This window comes from Vigna unguiculata, chromosome 10, assembly GCF_037176805.1.
Source record: "Vigna unguiculata cultivar grain cowpea cultivar isolate G323 ecotype 2 chromosome 10, ASM3717680v1, whole genome shotgun sequence".
NCBI classification, from domain to species: domain Eukaryota; kingdom Viridiplantae; phylum Streptophyta; class Magnoliopsida; order Fabales; family Fabaceae; genus Vigna; species Vigna unguiculata.
Window position 1 is genome coordinate 32,155,314 of NC_140801.1, and position 22,255 is coordinate 32,177,568.

General features: G+C 40.5%; 3 protein-coding genes across 3 annotated transcripts; 2 read left to right on the top strand and 1 right to left on the bottom strand.

Moving 5' to 3' along the window:
• Positions 1–2,431: 2,431 nt before the first annotated feature.
• Positions 2,432–8,568, bottom strand: LOC146882396 (uncharacterized). Its single transcript, XM_085667387.1, has 8 exons — positions 6,421–8,568; positions 6,028–6,363; positions 5,690–5,841; positions 5,518–5,629; positions 5,290–5,391; positions 4,615–4,779; positions 4,321–4,452; positions 2,432–2,494 (listed from the first exon to the last, which is right to left on the bottom strand). Exons 1-8 carry the CDS (start codon positions 8,566–8,568, stop codon positions 2,432–2,434), a joined length of 3,210 nt encoding a protein of 1,069 aa, XP_085523513.1.
• Positions 8,569–11,929: 3,361 nt separating this feature from the next.
• On the top strand, positions 11,930–15,455 carry LOC114165375 (protein NRT1/ PTR FAMILY 2.13-like). The gene is made up of 4 exons (XM_085667388.1): positions 11,930–11,987; positions 12,074–12,291; positions 13,995–14,545; positions 14,618–15,455. Exons 1-4 carry the CDS (start codon positions 11,945–11,947, stop codon positions 15,453–15,455), a joined length of 1,650 nt encoding a protein of 549 aa, XP_085523514.1. The 5' UTR covers positions 11,930–11,944.
• Positions 15,456–17,723: 2,268 nt separating this feature from the next.
• On the top strand, positions 17,724–18,263 carry LOC114165377 (uncharacterized). The gene has a single exon (XM_028050020.1). The coding sequence runs from the start codon at positions 17,724–17,726 to the stop codon at positions 18,261–18,263; it is 540 nt and encodes a 179-aa protein (XP_027905821.1).
• Positions 18,264–22,255: the final 3,992 nt, after the last annotated feature.

A 22,255-nucleotide genomic window follows, 5' to 3' on the forward strand; every position in this document is an offset into this window, starting at 1 on the left:
CAAGTTCTGAAAAAATCACTTCTGCACCCCAATTTTTACTTATACACTCCCATCTTTCTAAATGGGTCTCACCAAAAAAACCTATTATGCACCCCCTAATATGTCTATTTACACCCCCTCCTACCACTTAAATTAGATGTAACCAGATATTGCCATGTGGCAATCCTTAACTTTTAAAATTGGCCAACCAGAACAAGCCACGTGGCATTAATCCTTGCAAACACATCTACACCAATGAAACACTGACACATCAATATCTTCTCCTGAAACCCTAATCTCTCCTCTTGCACCATGGCCGGCAGCCACTGCTCCGCACCACCATCTTCACCATGTTTCCGTCGCCGGACCACCGTCAGCCATGGATCTCGCCGGATTAGCACCTATTCGGAAGCATATCTACGTCAGCCACCACAGTTCCCTCATCATCTCCATGCAGATCATGTCCTCTTCTTCACGCATATTGTTGCCTCTCTATTTCGCATTTGCACATCACATCAACATCACGCATCCAATCACCATTGCAGACGCGAGACCAGCGCATCCGCAACTGCAGCGCGCCTCCGACCACCACACTTAACGTGCAGCACCGCGACGAGCACCACTTCCTCACGTCGTCACAACAGCGTCTCCGCACCGCCATAGCAGCGAAAACCTCAACCTGCGAAGGCGAAACAGAACCAGCGCACATCTGAAGCAGCAGCCATTCATCACTTCCACCACCGCGCCTTCGTCGTCGGAAAACGGCAGCCGCAGCCGTCATCAGGTAGTAGCTTTGTTGGAGAAGAGTAAGAGAGTGAAACCCTAATTCTGGAGAGAGAAGGAGCTGCCACGTGTCAGTCTGCTATTGCACGGTCAAATGGTCAAATCTGGTCAAGCATTCAAAAGTTGGTCAAACAGTCAACTCTGGTCAAAGACTGGTCAAAGGAGAAGGGTTTAACTGCAAATATTGATATTTTTGGATGCCTCTGCAAAATTGGACTACAAAATTGAAAATAGGCTATTTAGAAAATTAATACAAATATTATTTGGTGATAATTTATAAGATATCTTTAAATAATTAATTTATTTAATTATATCATAAATTATTAACCAACTATATTTGTTAAATAGTCTATATCTCTCCAAATATCTTTGAATATTTATCTTTATCTTTATTTTAAAAGATATTTGAGAGGCTTTAGCAACAGAAAAGCCCAGTCCAATTCCTATATAAAGAGACCAAGGGAGAAGCAGAAGAGACAAGCTCAGGACTTTGGAGTTTTGGAACCCTTAGGGGTGCCTAATTTCGTTTCCTTTCTCTCTCTTTTCTTCTCTCTATTCTTCTTTTGTATTCCATGGATTTCTAAACTTGTTGGGTTGATTCCATTGTAATTTCATTATGGATTCTGAGGTTAGAATGAAATAATTTCTTTGTTCTTTTTATTATTGTTGAGGTTTTCATATTCATCTATGTCTTTTATCTTTGAATCACGTAAAAAATAATGATTTTAAATCTATATGCATGTTGATCATATGAGTTCAAGGGTTTTTAAATTTAATTGAGACTTTACTTTGATTTTATTTAGAAACTTTCATGTGATTGAATGAGTTTTTACAAAGAATTGAGACTTTACTTTGATTAAAGGTATTTACTCTAACTAAAATTAATTGAGACTTTACTTTGATTAATTAAGCTTTTTATTTGGTGAGGAGATAAAAGACTAGACATGATTAGGCATAGTAAATTTGATTGAGACTGTACTTTGATTGAATTTACTATGGATAATCTAAAAGTTCTCACTTTTAATTAAGAATGTACTTTGGTTAAAAGTGAGAACGCTAACAAATTAATTGAGACTTTACGTTGATTAATTTGCAAATCTACAACAATAATTAATTGAGCAATAATCTTTAGATAACCGATGATGAATCTATTTTGAAAAAGCAATGGAATCAATCTATTTTCTTTACTATTGTTTTTATTTCTTTTTATCTTTTAAATTTTATTTCTATCTTTATTTATCTTAATCCCCTATATTTTTTATTTTATTTGACTAACCGCTTTGTATAGTTTTATAAGAACTAATTTGTTAAAAATCAATTCCGTGTTCGTTGGGAGACGACTTTGGGTTACTTTACCCTTTCTATTTTGTTGACTACTTTCTTAATAATACTGAAGTTGTTATAGATAAGTAGTATTAATTTGAACGCGTCAACGACTGTAACGTCCCATTTAATTATTAATCGAAATTAAAGGAAACGTCACGCGATATTAGTACAGCAGAAAAGTCTTGGGGTCCTTAACATAACCCCTACAAAACTAGGCACACCACGATGCCAACAAAAGAAGGATAATTAAGTACGAATACAACGTCGAAGGTAGCGTAGAAATACGGAGGGAAATACATGGGCCGTGGCCCTAAATAAACCACCAGAAAAGACGTTCAAAGGACTAGCCCAGATGGCTAAGCTGCCGGCTCACTGCTCCCTTGCTGACCACGAGGACCTCGCCTATCTGCTCCCATCAACCAAGTTGATGATCATCGCAAGGAAAAACGGCCACATACAACACAGACATACAACAATACGGGTAAGCTAGAGCCAAACAACATAAAACATGCAGTCAAACATAATTTTCATCATCTCATCCACATAGCAACCAACATGTTATGACTCTTCATCCAATACACTACGACTCGACTCGACTCATCCGGATACGTATAACTTGGTCGGATTCAGCGGATGCTTGCACTTGTGTGGGTACCCCTGCTCGATCCTGAGCTGCTCGATCCTGAGCCATGTATTACCAGTGTTACAATGAAACAAATCTCTCCCACCACAAGGTTAGCCCTTAGTGAGTTTCAGGCCTCCTGCTACTCCCACCACAAAAGTCAGTCCGCTCTAAGTGAGACTAACTGACTCTTCGGAGCGTCAGGATGCAACCTTACCTTGAATCCTTACCTAGTTATACAGATGGGGCACCACCATGGACACCCACTAACAGGGCCATGGAATTACGTCCCGACCACTGAAGCGCGACCCCGGAGGTCTCACCTAGAGACCCCAAGGAATTACACGCTGACACGGACCAACGTTCGTAAATCAACAATAAGAGAATATTAAATTATATTTTTCCAATTCCATGTCAACCCTTGAAGTTTAATCCTCATATCAATCACGTCTCAAATCCATACCTCTGATCATCACCACCCCGATGAGTCTGGGGCCTAGTCTCATATTCATACCATGTTCCTTTAGTTCTAAACCGTATACTCATTTCACATGCTAAGTCCCCACCACACTCATCATTCATCATTTATGAATCATGTCACACATATATAGCAACCCATTAGGCATATATTCATACATCAGTACATGCATCTTATCATAGCAGTCATACCCAAACAAATCCAAGCACAAGAGGACAAAAACGCAATCCAACCCACTCTGTCTCGCCCAAACCCCTCGCTCAGGCTGAAGGGTCTCGCTCAGGCGAGACAGGCTCGCTCAGGCGAGCCCCCCCTTCGCCTAGGCGAGGATTCGAAGAAAACAAGGGCCTGGGCAACGCGGGATCTCGCTTAAGCGAGATCCCTCTCGCTTGGGCGAGTTGCCTGCTCGCTCAAAAATTGAGCGAGCCGCCCGGGCGACGTTTCGCGCAAAAAACTTAGGCAAGCTCCCTGTTTCATCTCGCCTAGGCGAGATGGACTCGCTTGGGCGAGATTAACAGGTCTCGCCACTGTTCTTCACTGTACGGCCATGATTTCCGGCCAAACATCACATGCAATACACTTTCACGCATTAAAATGAAATATTGCACCATAAAATCAATAGCTAACTCATACACGGTTCAGAATATTGACTCGAAACTAAAACCCTAACTTCCCGTACCTGGGCAAGTTAGCTGAGAACCTCGACACCCAAACTGTGGAGGACGAACGACTTCTAGGCGCGAACTCGAAAGCGGAGTATGAACTGGTCTGAGCTAGCTCGAGAGGGACCTCAAGCAAGCCTTAGCGGAGCGTTCCGTGAGGAGGATGACGGCTGCAGATCCAAGCAAGGACAATGTGCCTCTGAAAAGTAGGGTACCCTAGGATTTTAGGGCAGACTCAAAGCTTATATAGGCTGGGCCAACCATCAGGCCCACTTAGGGGCAGCCCACTAAACTTTTATGGCTGGAAAAAAGAAATGGGGCCTTACATTCTCCCCAACAAGAAAATTTTCGACCTCGAAAATAAAGACTCACCAGGTAAACAGATGTGGATGTGATTTTCTCATGTCCTCCTCTAACTCCCAAGTCGAGTCGCCTGTCCTCCGATCCCAGATGACTTTGACAAGACTGACGGTCTTTCCACGACGTTCCTCCACCTTGCTATCCTCAAGAGCGATGGGTGGTACTTCCACTGTGAGGTCTTCCCTTATCTGTATATCTTCGGCTTCCAACACATGAGCTGGGTCGAACACGTACTTCCTCAGCTGTGACACATGAAACACTGGATGAAGGTTCGCCAACTGCGGGGGTAAAGCTATCTCGTAAGCCACTGGTCCAATCCTCCTCGTGATCTGATACGGGCCAAGGAATTTGGGTGAAAGCTTCCTTGAGCGGAGAGCCCTTCCCACGCCCGTGGTTCGGGTCACCCTCAAGAACACATGATCTCCCGCTGCAAACTCCAAAGGCCTCCTCCTGCGATCCGCATAAGCCTTCTGCCTGCTCTGCGAAGCCAACATCCTATCTCTCACCATCCTCACCTTCTCGGTGGTCTGGGCTAACAACTCGGGTCCGACCAACACTGCCTCTCCATCCTGATACCAACAAAGAGGAGTCCTACACCTCCTGCCATAAAGGGCCTCGTATGGCGCCATGCCAATGCTCGCATGAAAACTGTTGTTGTAGGTGAACTCTATCAAGGGCAACACTTCATCCCAAGCTCCCAGATGGTCCAATATGCATGTCCTCAACAAGTCTTCTAACGACTGGATCGTCCTCTCAGACTGGCCATCGGTCTGAGGGTGATATGCTGAACTCATGGTGAGCTTGCTACCCATAGCACTCTGCAGCGTCTGCCAAAACCGGGATGTGAATCGTGGGTCTCTGTCGGAAACTATGCTCGAAGGTACTCCATGCAACCTCACAATCTCTTTGACGTACAACTGGGCCAACTTGGCCATGGACATCCTCAAGTTCATTGCCAGAAAGTGAGCACTCTTGGTCAACCGATCCACTATCACCCAGATAGCGTCATGTCCTCTAAAAGTCCGTGGAAGATGAGTCACGAAATCCATGGAGATGCTGTCCCATTTCCACACTGGTACCTCTAACGACTGTAGAACGCCACCGGGTCTCTGATGCTCCACCTTCGCCTTCTGACACGTCAGACAAGCGGATACAAACTGAGCCACATCCTTCTTCATTCCCTGCCACCAGAAAGTTTCCTTGAGGTCCTGGTACATCTTAGTCATGCCAGGATGCAAGCTAAGACGGCTCTTGTGTCCTTCCTCAAGGATCAACTTTCTCAACTCAGCATCATCCGGTATACATACTCTGCCTCGAAACCTCAGTATGCCATCATCACTCACAGCAAAGTCTCTAGCCTCATCTGATCCAAGCTGTTCTCTAACTCTGTTCAGACTAGCATCCAACAACTGCCTCTCTCTGATCGATCCCAAGAAGTCACTAGATATAGTAAGGGTACTACACCTAATGGACTCGGACCCCAACTCCACCTGTAGCCTCATATCTCTGAACTTCTCTAGTAGCTCTGCCTCTTTTATCATGAGGTGTGCTGTGTGTACCGTCTTCCTACTCAAAGCATCTGCTACCACATTCGCCTTCCCCGGGTGATATAGGAGTTCAAAGTCGTAGTCCTTCAGGAATTCCATCCACCTCCTTTGCCTCATGTTCAGCTCCTTCTGATCAAACAAGTACTTGAGGCTCTTATGATCGCTGAACACTCGGAACTGAGCACCATAAAGATAGTGCCTCCAGATCTTCAAAGCAAAAACTATAGCCGCCAATTCCAAGTCATGAGTGGGATAATTACGCTCATGTACCTTAAGCTGCCTCGAAGCATATGCCACTGCCTTCTTTTCTTGCATTAAAACACAACCAAGTCCAAGGCGGGAGGCATCACAGAAGACTTCAAACGGTTTTCCGACATCCGGAATCACAAGTATCGGTGCACTGGTCAGTCTCTTCTTCAGTTCCTGGAAACTCTCCTCACACTTATCCGTCCAGATGAAGGGTTGATCCTTCCGGGTAAGCAAAGTCAAAGGTGCCGCAATCTTGGAGAATCCCTCTATGAACCTCCTGTAGTATCCTGCTAACCCTACAAAGCTTCTGATCTCTGTGGCTGATTTAGGACTCTCCCACTTTACCACTGCCTCGACCTTCGTCGGATCCACTGCAATCCCATGAGCGGATATCACATGCCCCAAGAACTGAACCTCAGCCATCCAGAACTCACACTTGGACAGCTTGGCATACAACTGTTTCTCTCTCAAAACACCAAGCACCAATCTCAGGTGCTCTGCATGTTCCTCTTGCGTCCTGGAGTAGATAAGGATGTCGTCTATGAAGACCACGACAAACTTATCTAGGAAAGGTCGGAAGATCCTGTTCATGTAGTCCATGAACACTGCCGGAGCGTTGGTCACTCCAAACGGCATGACCACATACTCATAGTGGCCATACCTCGACCTGAAGGCTGTCTTCTGTACATCATCAGCCTTTACCAAAATCTGATGATAACCCGATCGCAGATCTATCTTCGAGAACACCGATGACCCATGTAACTGATCCATCAAGTCGTCGATCCTCGGGAGCGGATACTTGTTCTTGATAGTCATCTTGTTCAGTTGCCTGTAGTCCACACACAGGCGTGAACTCCCGTCCTTCTTCTTCACCAACAACACTGGTGCTCCCCAAGGTGAAGTGCTGGGTCGGATGAACTGTTTCTCCATCAGATCTTCTATTTGTTTCTTGAGCTCCACCAACTCTGCCGGAGCCATGCGATATGGGGCCATCGAGACCGGGCCTGTTCCTGGGACTAGATCAATAGAGAACTCCACTTCTCTACTGGGAGGCAACCCTGGTACTTCATCTGGAAACACGTCTTCAAACTCATGTACCACAGGTATGATTGGTGGTCTCTCTCTCTCTCCCACCTCCATACGAGCGAAGATTATGAAGCACTGCGCGCCACTCTGAATCTCCCTCACCGCCCCCTGGGGAGAAACTAACTCGAGATCTTCTGATTCGGGAAATAACAGCCTCTTCTCCCGGCAGTCTATAAGGACGCGACTAGCAGAGAGCCAATCCATCCCTAAGATAACCTCCAAGTCTTGCAGAGGCAAGCAGATTAGATTCACCTTGTACCTGCGTCCTTCCACCTCCACTGGGCATCGAGCACACAAAGACGACGTCGTGACCAATCCCGACGCCGGAGTAGACACCGCGAGCTCGCACTGTAGCTCGCTTACTGGCAGACCCAGACGTTCCACACAAGCAAAAGACACAAAAGAGTGTGTCGCTCCAGAATCAAATAGCACACAACAAGAAGAACCAGCTATCATGCAACTACCCATAACCAAGTTACCTGAGCCTGATGCCTCTGCCCCTGACATGGCGTACACTCTGCCCGTCGCCTGAGGCCTGTTGCCTCTGTCTCTCCCCTGATGCTGCTGGGGTGCCTGAACTGGAGGGCGCGTTGCTGCCCTAGCAAGGTTGGGGCAATCTCTCCCAAAGTGGCCTTCCTTGCCACAGTTGTTGCATCTACGGTAACCCTCCCTACGTGGACAGGCGTGCCTCGGGTGGGGTCCTCCACATGAGTAACACTGCACCCGACCCTGCTGAGGAGGAAAACCTCTAGACCCCTGAGACTGATGGTGTGGTCTATCATATGGTCTCCTCCGCTCCTCCTGCCTGGGCCTGGACCCAGATGGTCCACCGATCCTATGAGGCGGCTGTGGCTGCTGTGGGCGCTGACCTTCCACCTCGCGCTTCATCTTCTCCATTACCCTGGCCTTCTCTACCAGAGCAGCAAAATCCTTGATGGACAAGGGTGCCACCATCAAGCGAATATCACCGCGAAGCCCGTTCTCGAACTTCCTGCATCGCCACTCCTCATCGAGTGGTAGGGTGTAGAAACGGCTGAGGTGTTTGAACCTCTCAGCATACTCGGTGACAGTCTTCCCTCCCTGGGTCAACTGGAGGAACTCCACCTCCTTGGCGTATCGGATGCTGCCTGGGAAGTACTCGGATAGAAATCTCTCCCTGAAAGTTTCCCATGTCACCGGCTCATCCCTCTCCTCCAGGATGGATCTGGTGCTGCTCCACCAATGCTCCGCCTCTCCCGTGAGCATGTAAACTGAGAACGCCAACCTGTCCTCCACAGGGCACATCTTGGCGTCGTAGATGCGCTCCAGGTCCTTCAGCCATTGGTCTGCGGCGTCAGGACTGGCCTTCCCATCAAACTTCGCCGGGTGGTGTTTCAGAAAGTCCTCCAAACTCCACTCCCTGACCGCAGGTCGTGGCTCAGGACCAACCACCGGTGTCGTCGTCCTGCTCTCCTCCATCTGGCGGAGGGCCTCCATATGCTGTCTATGAGCATCCTCAGCAGCTATCCTCGCAGCCTCCATCTGCTGCATCACTGCCTGTTGCTGCTCAAGCGACGTCGCCTGTCGCTGCATGGATGCCTCATGCTGCTGCATCATCACAGCACTCTGCTGCGTCATCGCTGCTACCATCGCCTCCATAGCTCTGGCGATATCTGATGTGTCCCCCTGGGATGATTGCGAAGTCCTACGAGGAGGTGCCATAGTCCGCTGGCACATAGAAAATCACTTGGTTAGACTCGACAAAGGCAAGAATTTAACTAAGAACACTCAGAAGACACAGAGAAAGCTAAGCGGACATCCAAGTCCACAGACCTAAGGAATGACCGCTCTGATACCATAAATGTAACGTCCCATTTAATTATTAATCGAAATTAAAGGAAACGTCACGCGATATTAGTACAGCAGAAAAGTCTTGGGGTCCTTAACATAACCCCTACAAAACTAAGCACACCACGATGCCAACAAAAGAAGGATAATTAAGTACGAATACAACGTCGAAGGTAGCGTAGAAATACGGAGGGAAATACATGGGCCGTGGCCCTAAATAAACCACCAGAAAAGACGTTCAAAGGACTAGCCCAGATGGCTAAGCTGCCGGCTCACTGCTCCCTTGCTGACCACGAGGACCTCGCCTATCTGCTCCCATCAACCAAGTTGATGATCATCGCAAGGAAAAACGGCCACATACAACACAGACATACAACAATACGGGTAAGCTAGAGCCAAACAACATAAAACATGCAGTCAAACATAATTTTCATCATCTCATCCACATAGCAACCAACATGTTATGACTCTTCATCCAATACACTACGACTCGACTCGACTCATCCGGATACGTATAACTTGGTCGGATTCAGCGGATGCTTGCACTTGTGTGGATACCCCTGCTCGATCCTGAGCTGCTCGATCCTGAGCCATGTATTACCAGTGTTACAATGAAACAAATCTCTCCCACCACAAGGTTAGCCCTTAGTGAGTTTCAGGCCTCCTGCTACTCCCACCACAAAAGTCAGTCCGCTCTAAGTGAGACTAACTGACTCTTCGGAGCGTCAGGATGCAACCTTACCTTGAATCCTTACCTAGTTATACAGATGGGGCACCACCATGGACACCCACTAACAGGGCCATGGAATTACGTCCCGACCACTGAAGCGCGACCCCGGAGGTCTCACCTAGAGACCCCAAGGAATTACACGCTGACACGGACCAACGTTCGTAAATCAACAATAAGAGAATATTAAATTATATTTTTCCAATTCCATGTCAACCCTTGAAGTTTAATCCTCATATCAATCACGTCTCAAATCCATACCTCTGATCATCACCACCCCGATGAGTCTGGGGCCTAGTCTCATATTCATACCATGTTCCTTTAGTTCTAAACCGTATACTCATTTCACATGCTAAGTCCCCACCACACTCATCATTCATCATTTATGAATCATGTCACACATATATAGCAACCCATTAGGCATATATTCATACATCAGTACATGCATCTTATCATAGCAGTCATACCCAAACAAATCCAAGCACAAGAGGACAAAAACGCAATCCAACCCACTCTGTCTCGCCCAAACCCCTCGCTCAGGCTGAAGGGTCTCGCTCAGGCGAGACAGGCTCGCTCAGGCGAGCCCCCCCTTCGCCTAGGCGAGGATTCGAAGAAAACAAGGGCCTGGGCAACGCGGGATCTCGCTTAAGCGAGATCCCTCTCGCTTGGGCGAGTTGCCTGCTCGCTCAAAAATTGAGCGAGCCGCCCGGGCGACGTTTCGCGCAAAAAACTTAGGCAAGCTCCCTGTTTCATCTCGCCTAGGCGAGATGGACTCGCTTGGGCGAGATTAACAGGTCTCGCCACTGTTCTTCACTGTACGGCCATGATTTCCGGCCAAACATCACATGCAATACACTTTCACGCATTAAAACGAAATATTGCACCATAAAATCAATAGCTAACTCATACACGGTTCAGAATATTGACTCGAAACTAAAACCCTAACTTCCCGTACCTGGGCAAGTTAGCTGAGAACCTCGACACCCAAACTGTGGAGGACGAACGACTTCTAGGCGCGAACTCGAAAGCGGAGTATGAACTGGTCTGAGCTAGCTCGAGAGGGACCTCAAGCAAGCCTTAGCGGAGCGTTCCGTGAGGAGGATGACGGCTGCAGATCCAAGCAAGGACAATGTGCCTCTGAAAAGTAGGGTACCCTAGGATTTTATGGCAGACTCAAAGCTTATATAGGCTGGGCCAACCATCAGGTCCACTTAGGGGCAGCCCACTAAACTTTTATGGCTGGAAAAAAGAAATGGGGCCTTACAACGACAGCGTTATCAATCCCACATGAAGTTTGACTTGAACCAACTCGTGTCAATCTTTGGTCCGAAATGCTCAACCATAAGCTATGTGCTACTATGCATTTCGTAATGAAGGAGTTTTAAGTTAATAAGTAGTTAACTGAACTATAATTTTAGAAGTTCAATTTTTAAAATTGAACCATAAAATGATTTAGTTCTATTTTTATTGTAAATAATAAAGTATTTTTAATATAATATGGTATAGTTATTTTATAGTTAAGTTCTGTTTAGTTAATTTTGTTCGTCCCTAATCATCACAATGTTCATTCAACAAATGGAAAATAAATAACGGTATCAAGTCAACATTACATTCAATGTCTGGAAATTTATAACTGCAAGAAAAGTCATTTAATTAAAGCAGAAATAAATTGTTTTAAGAATAGTTTTAAGAAAGTTATTTATTATTTTCTTAATTTTCCTTTTTTAATATAGCAAAGTTAAGTTGTCTGTTAAAATTAATAAATTTTAAACTAGAAATAACTTTTCTAAAATTCTTTTGAAAGTGAATTAACCCATCCCCTTTAATTATGTGATTGTGGACTTTAACATGCTTCTCTCCCTATCATTTCAAAACTAATATTTTTCTTACAAAATTGACAAAAGTTACTAAATAAAATAAATGTTTACTTTTTTATAGAAATTAAAAGATAAAATAATAAATTTTTTGAATTTTTTTTACCAAAAATAATTATTTGTCAAAGTTTATCAAACAAAATTGTTGTCAAACTATCATTTTCCAATTTATTAATCACCTAAACAATTATTTCAAAACAAAATTTTGATTGGTTGCATCTCTAAAGAATTCAAATTCTTTCAAAAATAATCTTTGACTGTCGATGATTAGAAAAGGTGATACACAGAAATCACACCTTAAGTACAAATTAATGAAGATGGAGAATAAGATTAATGAGTGAAGATTGTGGTCAAGTTGCTTGAGGAAGTGGAAATCAAGTATAAAATCACTTACAGAAGACGTTCATCCTCAAATTCAATAGCTATGGAAAACAAGCCAGGATGGAGGGCCATTTCATACATCTTAGGTCTCTATCAATACAAAAGATGTTCATGCATACCATTAAAATGTGACATTTGAGCTAACTAAGCTTTTGTATGGTGTGGTTTGCAGGAAATCAAATAGTTCTGAAGATTGCAACATTAGGTATGATAGGAAATTTCATGGTGTATTTGTTGCAGTTCTTCAACTTGGGTCAGGTTGCTGCAGCAAATGTTCTTGCCACATTGTTAGGAACTAGCAATTTAACAGCTGTTATTGGTGCCTGTGTTGCTGATGCTTATCTAGGGAAATTCAAAGTCATTGCTATTTCATCATTTGGAACACTTGTGGTATATCCTCTCCTATATTATATATCGTGAAACACCTACCACATAATAACCTGATGTCTATTTAATTTGGAACTCTTCATTTTATGATTCAATTTAGTCTAGGTTTAGGGAATTACTATCAGTGATTTCGTTCCATCAGCTTACAAATTCATAAATTTGACTATCCATAGTTTAAATTTATCAGTTAGAAGTTTTCCTTTTCTCCAAGGAAAATTTTTCTTCTTTATTTCTTAAATGCATAAAAGATGTTTCAGAGGTAATGGCACAACAACTTCAATGGATCACGAACATATGCTTAGTTAGGTGTAAACTCTTGTTGATCCAAATTTAAATGAGAAATTTTCTGTTGACATAGTTAAAAGACACACACACGAGTAATTAACAGACACAATGTAAACTTCATTTCAATAGTTATTCATTTATACAATAAATTTTATGGTGTATTTAGATGAGATAATTTAAGGAACTAATTAATTTATTTGTAGATTTTAAATTTTTTTGAAGGAAAATGACATGTTTGAACGAGAAAATTAGAAGAAAATTGAAATTGAGGAATTTTAGAAAACAAAAATAGTAGAATTTGAAATGCCCTCAATAAAGAAGAAAATTGAAAATTTTCAAGTTGTGGAATTGCTCATTGGTTAGAACAAAAAAAGTCCAAAGGTCCAAAAGGTCGACTCATATTAACCTTCAAGTTGAGTCAAAGGTTGAGCCGAGTCGGATCAAGCAAAATTCCAACACAAATTTGTTTGGGCCGAAGATCGAGACTAATCATCCCAAATAGAAGGTCGACATGAGTTGGCAAGGGCTAAGATTGTGTCCGCTGAAGGTCTGGCTACGTCGACCTAGGCCCTAAGTAAACCTAGGTCAACCATGGTCGAGGATGAGCAAAGTCAGCCCTAGTCGAAAGTCAAGCCGAGTGTGCCCGAGCCGAATGTCAAGCCGAGTCGAGGGTGGAACCGAGTCAGCCCGAACTGAAAGTTGAGTCAAGTAGGCATAGGCCAAAGGTCGAGTTGGCGAGAGTCTTAAGTGTAGCTGAGTCGGCTGGCACCCGAGATCGAGTTGTGTGGGCCCGGGCCGAAAGTTGAGTCAAGTCTGCATAGACCGAAGATTTAAACCAATTTACCATAGTTGAAAGTTGAGTCAAGTAATCTCGAGCCAAATTGATTTGAATCGATCGAGGTTGAATCAATTCAAATCAGTCGTGGTTGAATCAGTTCTAATCGACCGAGGTTGAACCAATTGAGGTCGATTCAACTCAAGTCGACATGAACCAAAAGTCGAGATGAGTAGTCCAGAATTGAAAGTCGAGCTAAGTTAAATTAGATTCAAAGGTAGAGCTGAGTTTATCTTAAAATAAAAATTAAATTGTTTTATCGAAACACTAAAATTAAAATTTAAGATATTTCAATTTCTTAGAATTGTTGATATCTCCCATCCAAACACAAGGTTAAGGTTTCTTCAAAATTGATTTTAATCTTTCTATTTGATAAACAATGATTTTAGTCGTTTATTCTTTAAATGTAGTAAATTTTCTCTCTAATTATAAAATTTATCTTTGACCAAGAATTCAAACAAATTTCAAACATACTAAACCTAGTTCTAATCACATGTTAACTGACATAAAGCACACTTTTATGGTTGTTAATATATTTTCTGTTATCTTTTATGATTCTATGTGTGGCTTTGTTGGTGTTTGTTAGGGAATGGTGATACTAACACTAACAGCCCTGCCACAACTTCATCCTCCAAGTTGCACTTTAACGGAGCATTGTGTTCCTCCAACGAGTTTTCAACTTGGGTTCTTGGTTTTAGGCTATGGTTTGTTGGCTCTAGGAACAGGGGCAATTGGACCATGCACGATTTCCTTTGCGATTGATCAGTTTGACACAACTTGCTCTGAAGGAAGGAAAGGAGTGAACAGTTTCTTTATTTGGTACTTCACTTCACTGACAACTGTTATGCTAATCAGTCTGACAGTAGTAGTTTACCTCCAGAACAAAAGTTGGATATTGAGCTTTGGAATGTTAAGTTTTCTCATGTCATTTTCAATTATCATATTTTTTGTTGGAGCTAGCGTTTATGTTTATATTCCACCAAAGGGGAGCATATTTTCTAGTATTGCTCAGGTGTTTGTTGTAGCTTATAAGAAGCGTCACCTCAAAATTCCAAAAATAGAAGATGAGGGTCTTTACTATGATCCCCCGGTGGATGCAGAAACACTACTGAAGATGCCCTTAACCAAACAACTCAAGTAATGTGTTACTCCTCAGCTAATTAGAATATTGTTTCTTGGTACTGAAGAAGCTGTTTGATTTTTGAACAGGTGTTTAAACAAAGCTGCCTTGATAAAAGACAATGAACTTAACGTAGGAGGTACTGTAAAAAATCCATGGAGGGTTTGCAGCATTCAGCAAGTGGAAGAAGTAAAATGTTTGATAAAAATGCTTCCAATTTGGGCTTCTGGTATTCTTTGCTTGATTCCCGTGGTACAACAAGGCACCTTTCCTGTATCGCAGGCCTTGAAAATGGACCGTCACCTTGGAGCAAACTTCAAGCTTCCACCTGCAACCTTCAACGTAGTGTCCCTAATCACCATTATCATATTCCTCCCATGCTTTGACCTCTTTCTACAACCAATATTAGCGAAAGTGACAAAAAACGAGGAAGGTCTCACGAGCCTTCAGAAGATAGTGATCGGTGGTGTATGCTCGGTTCTCACAATGCTGTGTGCTGGCTTGGTGGAGTGGCGAAGAAGGGGTGTGGCAATCGCACATGGTGCAGCTGATGGGGTGGCCCCCATGAGTGCAATGTGGCTGGCACCACAATTTGTCTTCTTGGGATTGTGTGAGATACTTACCGTTGTTGGACACACTCAGTTCTACAACACCGAGTCACCAGAAAATATGAAAAGCATAGGAAATTCATTGCAGTGTCTTGTGATGGCATTTTCAATTTATGTTGGCACGTTGATTGTGAATGTGGTGAACCAAGTAACTCAAAAGCGTGGTGGAATTGATTGGCTCAACGATGACATCAACATTGGCAGATTGGACTACTATTACTTTCTCCTAGCAGGTCTTGCTGCTATAAATCTTGTCTACATCTTTTACTGTGTTAAATACTACCATTACAAGGTGGTCATTGACAATAACACAATTTGAATAGTGTTGAGAATAACACTCTCAAATTGAATAATGACGAGAATATCACTCTCAAGACAGTACAATCTAAACTCACAAACCAAACTTTACGGTTGTGAAAGATATTGTGATAGCTAAGCTCTTATCTCAATGTTTTCTCGATTTGATAGCATATGCTCAATATTTTCTTTCTTTATATTTTCTCTTTCTTTTTGTTGTTACTTTTTTCTTCAACGAATTAATGCTAAATAGAGTTGTTGAAAAATTCTAGAGATCATCTAATAAATTTTGTTCCTAAACATTTATAGTGTGATGAATGCAAATTTATGTACTCATCTAGCCTTTAAACTTAGCTTTCTAATTGGTTTTTTTCCTAAAAGATTGTTTAAATTATGATTTGTTATAATTAGACTTATTGAACATGAGTTTAAAAACTATGTAAAACAAAATTTAAAGAAACTATTTTAAAATCTCATTTTTTTAATCTTTTTTTTTCTAAATTATTATTATTTAAGAAAAAAAAATTTAACCCTTTGTATTTAATACTTTACTTTTTTACAATCTTAGAAACATTTTTTATTTATCCAGACGAAATTAGGTGTTGACAAGCACACCTCTTTATATAGGTTTTACAAGATAATATGAAAATTCGATATTTTCAAATGATCAGAGTAAAAGATAAGTAAAGATAGAACACAAATTTCATTCAGATGCTAAAAAGAAACAAACATAAGAAACAGAAACAATAAATCAATTAGCCTAAGTAGATACGGTACCAAATCCATGAAGATGGTCATGATCCCTGAAAACTTTTTTTTAGAGAAGGATTTGACCATTTCCAAAGGGAGGATCTCAAACTAAAAGAAATCAATGATCATTCCATCTAATAGAGCCTTGATGCAAAGAAAATCGATTATCATTGCCTTGCAAACGACCTCAATGTAAACATAAGAAAATCAATGACTATTCCATTAGAAAGAGCCTTGATGTAAAGAAATCAATGACCATTGTCTCACAGAGGGCCCCAATATAGACATAAGGAAATAAATGATCATTCCATCGAAGAGGGTCTTAATGTAAAGAAATCAATGACCATTGCGTCATAGAAGGCCTTAATGCAAACATAAGGAAATTAATGACCATTCCATCAGAGAGGGCCTTGATGTGAGGAAATCGATGACCATTACCTCGTAGAGGGCCTCGGTGTGACATAAGAATTGCATTATGGTCCAAATGGAGAAGGACTAATGAACCACTTTGTTGCAATTTCTTTTAAGTTATTAGTTTGTTTACAAAATGGCCCAATATTTTGTAAAATTGGCTGTCCAAATTATTTTTTGGGTTGATCAATTAGTGGGCTCTAGTTTGACTTTATTCCAAGTTGTAATAATGGCCCAATTGGCTACTTAGTTATTAGCCTTTAGGAGACCAAGAGGATGCATAGCTGAATGTTTTTGGATGACTTTTGGGATGTCACAATTTCTGTTACAATCAGTCATTAAGTAGTGGAATCATTAATAGCTTAAGTGGGATGTAATTGCAAGTTATGGGTCTTTTTGTAATTCTGATGGTTAAAGCTTCTATATAAGATGAACAATTTTTATCAATGAAATCAAGTTGAGTTTTATTTAGAAAATTAGAGTATATCTCTTTTATTTTAGTGAGAGCGGTTCTCCTAAGTTCTTGAGTGATTCAAGAACCTTTGGCCGTATCAAAGGACTTTCCCCTCCTTTGTGTATTGCCTCACTTGGAAAGAGTGATTCTTTCCTTCCACCTTTCATATTCACATATTCTTCTTTCATTTGAAATCATAAACTCACTTATGTCCAAGCTTATCACGTGGTCATAACTCTCGTTGTACTCGCCCATTTGTTAAGCCTAAATTATAGTTCAGAACATGAACTTTCACTTCGTTGTGGAATCACGTCAATTGGAGTTCTACAGCTCGAGATATCGACATTTGTAGGAAGTCAAGTCAAGGCCGAGGATGCTAGGAAGTCAAGTCAAGGCCGAGGATGCATCCTTAAAGGAGAATATTTTTCAAATATTTTTCATACAAGATGTTTAATTAATGGTAATGTATGCTTGGTAATCATTGATGGAGAAAGTTGTACCAATGTGGTGAGTTCAAGATTAGCGTCAAAGATGAACATGGACACTAAACCACATCTTAGGCCATACAAACTTCAATGGCTTAGTGAAGGAGAAGAAGTTCAAGTGAAACAGTAAGCTGAAGTCTCTTTCTCCATTGGGAAATATCAAGATAAAATCTTATGTGATGTGGTTACCATGGAGGCCAGCCATATTCTTTTGGGAAGGTCGTGGCAATATGACATCAAAGCCATTCATGATGGTTTCACTAACAAAATTTCTTTCATGTATCAGGATAAAAGGGTGGTTCTCAAACCCTTGTCTCCTAAAGAGCTGTGTGAGGATCGAATAAAAATGAGAGAAAAGTTAACAAATGAGAGAAAAAGTAAAACACTTGATAACAAAAAGAATAGTGAAACACTTGAGAGAAAAATGAGAGAAAATGAAACACTTGAGGGTAAACAACTTTATCTAGCAAGAGAAATGGAGGTAAGCAGGGTGCTTTGCACAAGGCAACCCCTCTACTTATCGTTTTTCCAAAGTCAGATTTTAAATGCTAACCAAATTGGCAAATTTGAATTGCCCTCTAGCATTGAGTCTTTTTTGCAAGATTATAAAGATGTGTTTCCAGCAAATGTCCCCGATGGTTTGCCACCTTTAAGAGGAATTGAGCATCACATTGATCTCATTCTGGTAGCTTTTTTGCCCAATGGGCCAACTTATAGGAGCAACCCATAAGAGACCAAAGAGATTGAAAAGCAAGTGACTAAACTCATGAGTAAAGGTTAGGTGAGAGATAGCATGAGTCCATGTGTTGTACCTGTGATTCTGGTGCCCAAAAAGAATGGCTCATGGAGGATATGTTTTGATTGTAGAGCCATAAAAAACATCATTGTCAAGCATAGGCATCCAACTTCCAGGTTAGATGAACTTTATGATACATGTGTGTTTTTTAAAATTCATCTTAAAAAGTGGCTATAATTAGATTAGGATTAAAGAAGGTGATGAATGGAAAACTATCTTTAAAACTAAATACAGACTAAATACGAATTGTATGAGTGTGATGCATCAAATGTGGTTATTGGGGCTGTTTTGCTGCAAGATGAACATCTAATTGCTTATTTTAGTGAAAAGTTAAGCGAGGTTGCCCAAAACTATTCTACTTATGATAAGGAATTGTATACTTTGTTTAGAGCTTTAAAGACTTGGCAACACTATTTGCTACCCAAAGAATTTGTCATTCATAGTGATCATGAGTCCTTGAAATACTAGAAAGGACAAGGTGAGCTTAATAAGAGGCATGCTAAATGGGTAGAGTTTTTAGAGCAATTTTCATGTCATCAAGTATAAAAAGGGGAAAGGTAATATAATGACTTATGCACTTTCTAGGAGGCATGCTTTGCTTTCTATGCTTGAAACTAAACTATTTGGTCTTAAATCTTTGAAAGACATGTATAAGGATGATGTGGATTTTGCTAAAATATTTGTTGCATGTGAAAAGTTTTCTGAAAATGGTTACTATAGACATAATGGATTCTTGTTTAAAGCAAATAAATTGTGTGTGCCTAATTGTTGGTTATGCCCTTTTGTTTGACTAGTGCACCTAGTACTTTTATGAGGTTAATGAACCATATTTTAAGGGAGTTTATCAGTAAATTTGTTGTGGTGAACTTTGATGATATTATAATATATAACACTAGTCTTGAGTTGCATGTTGAGCATTTGCAATTTGTTTTAAATGTGCTTAGAAAAGAAACATTTTATGCCAATCTAGAAAAATGCATATTTTATTCTAATCATGTGGTATTTTTTGGTTTTGGTGATAAGGAGAAGGTCAAGGCCATCCAAGAATGGCCTGCATCTAAGATTGTGAGTGAGGTAAGGGGTTTTCATGGTTTAACAAGTTCTATAGGAGATTTGTTAAGGATTTTGGTACCTTGGATGCACCTCTAAATGAATTTTTTAAAAAGAATGTGGGTTTTAGATGAGGAGAGAAACAAGAGGAGACATTTACTGCCCTTAAGCATAAGCTAAGTAATGCATCTATTCTTGCCATGCCTAATTTTGCAAAATCTTTTGAAATTGAGTGTGATGCATCAAATGTGGTTATTGGGGCTGTTTTGCTGCAAGATGAACATCTAATTGCTTATTTTAGTGAAAAGTTAAGCAGGGTTGCCCAAAACTATTCTACTTATGATAAGGAATTGTATACTTTGTTTAGAGCTTTAAAGACTTGGCAACACTATTTGTTACCCAAAGAATTTGTCATTCATAGTGATCATGAGTCCTTGAAATACTAGAAAGGACAAGGTGAGCTTAATAAGAGGCATGCTAAATGGGTAGAGTTTTTAGAGCAATTTTCATGTCATCAAGTATAAAAAGGGGAAAGGTAATATAATGACTTATGCACTTTCTAGGAGGCATGCTTTGCTTTCTATGCTTGAAACTAAACTATTTGGTCTTAAATCTTTGAAAGACATGTATAAGGATGATGTGGATTTTGCTAAAATATTTGTTGCATGTGAAAAGTTTTCTGAAAATGGTTACTATAGACATAATGGATTCTTGTTTAAAGCAAATAAATTGTGTGTGCCTAACTGTTCCATTAGAGAATTGCTTATGACTGAATCACATGAAGGGGGTTTCATGGGTCATTTTAGGGTTCAAAAGACTTTGGAAATTTTACAAGAGCATTTCTTTTGCCTCATATGAAAAGTGATGTGCATAAATTTTGTGATAACTGCATTGTGTATAAAATGGCTAAATCTAAAGTTAAACCTCATGGATTATATACTCCTTTGTTTGTTCCTGAATATCCTTGGACTAACATTTCTATGGACTTTGTTATGGGGCATCCTAAAACAAAGAATGGAAATAATTTTTTGTTTGTTATTGTTGACATGTTTTCTAAAATGTCACACTTCATACCTTGCAAGAAGGTGGATTATGCTTGTTATGTGGCTGACTTGTTTTTCAAGGAAATAGTGAGACTTCATGGACTATCAAGAAGCATTGTGAATGATAAGGATACAAAATTCCTTAGTCATTTTTGGACGACCTAGTGAGGTAAGATTGGTTCTAAATTGTTACTATCTACTACTTGTCACCCACAAACTGATGGTCAAATTGAGGTAGTCAATAGAACTTTACGCACATTACTTAGGAATGTTTTAAAGAAAAATATTGAGTCCTGGGAAACATGTTTGCCTCATGTTGACTTTGCTTATAATAAGGTTGTCCATAGTACAACTAACTATTCACCTTTTGAGATTGTATATAGATTTAACCCTTTAACTCCACTTGATTTGTTGCTTATGCCTAACATTTCAATATTTAAGCATAAAGAAGCATAGGTTAAATCTAAGTATGTGAAGAAGCTACCTGAGCAAGTGAACAGTCAAATTGAAAAGAAAAATGAAATCTATGTTAGGCAAGCTAACAAAGGTAGAAAGAAGGTTGTCATCCAACCCGGAGATTAGGTTTTGGGTGCACATGAGAAAGGAAAGGTTTCCACAACAAAGGAAATCAAAGCTTCAACCAAAAGGGAATGGTCCATTCCAAGTTCTTGAAAGAATCAATGACAATGCTTACAAAATTGATCTACCTGGTGAGTATACTGTTAGTTCTACCTTGAATGTATTTGACTTATCTCTTTTTGACGTAGATGAAGAATCTAATTTGAGGAGAAATCCTTCTCAAGAAGGAGAGAATGATGGAGACGTGACAACAGCAAGGACAAGGATCCACTTGAAGAACTTGGAAGACCTATGGCAAGGGTTGGAGCAAGGAAAGCAAAGGAAACTCTTCAGCAAATGTTGTCCATATTATTTGAATACAAGCCCAAGTTTCAAGGTGAACAGACCAAGGTTGTGAATTGCATCATTCCCCAAATGGAGAAGGACTAATATGCACCACTTTGTTGCAGTTTCTTTTACTTTATTAGTTTATTTAAATAATGTCCCAATGTTTTGTAAAATTGGTTGACCAAATTATGTTTTGGGTTAATCAATTAATGTGCTCTAGTTTGGTTTTATTTCAAGTTGTAACAATGGCCAAATTGGCTACTTAGTCATTAACCTTTGGGAGACCAAGAGGATGCATAACTAAATACTTTTTGGTGACTTTTGAGTTGCCATAATTTCAGTTACAATCAGCCATTAAATAGTGGGATCATTAATAGCTTAAGTGGGATGTAATTGCAAGTTATGGGTCTTTTGCAATTTTGATGGTTAAAGCTTCTATATAAGATGAACCATTTTTATCAATGAAAAAAAGTTGAGTTTTATTAAGAAAATTAGAGTTTTTCTCTTTTATTTTAGAGAGAGTGATTTTCCTAAGTTCTTGAGTGATTCAAGAACCTTTGGTTATATAAAAAGACTTTCCCTTCCTTTGTGTGTTGCCTCCCTTGAAAAGAGTGATTATTTCCTTCCACCTTTCATATTCACATCTTCATCTTTCACCCTAAATCATAAACTCACTTATGCCTAAACTTATCATGTAGGCATAACTCTCGTTCTACTTGCCCAAAATTAGTGTTTCTTAAGTCTAAATTATAGTTCAGAACGTGAACTTTCACCTCATTTTGGAATCACGTTAATTGGAGTTCTACAACTCGAGATATCGATATTTCCAATATATTGTCCAAACTAGAATTTCAACCTCTTTATAATCCACCTTTTCAATAAGTTTCCAAGTTTTCTACAAGGTTCTAACCTTAAAGATCCTAAGTC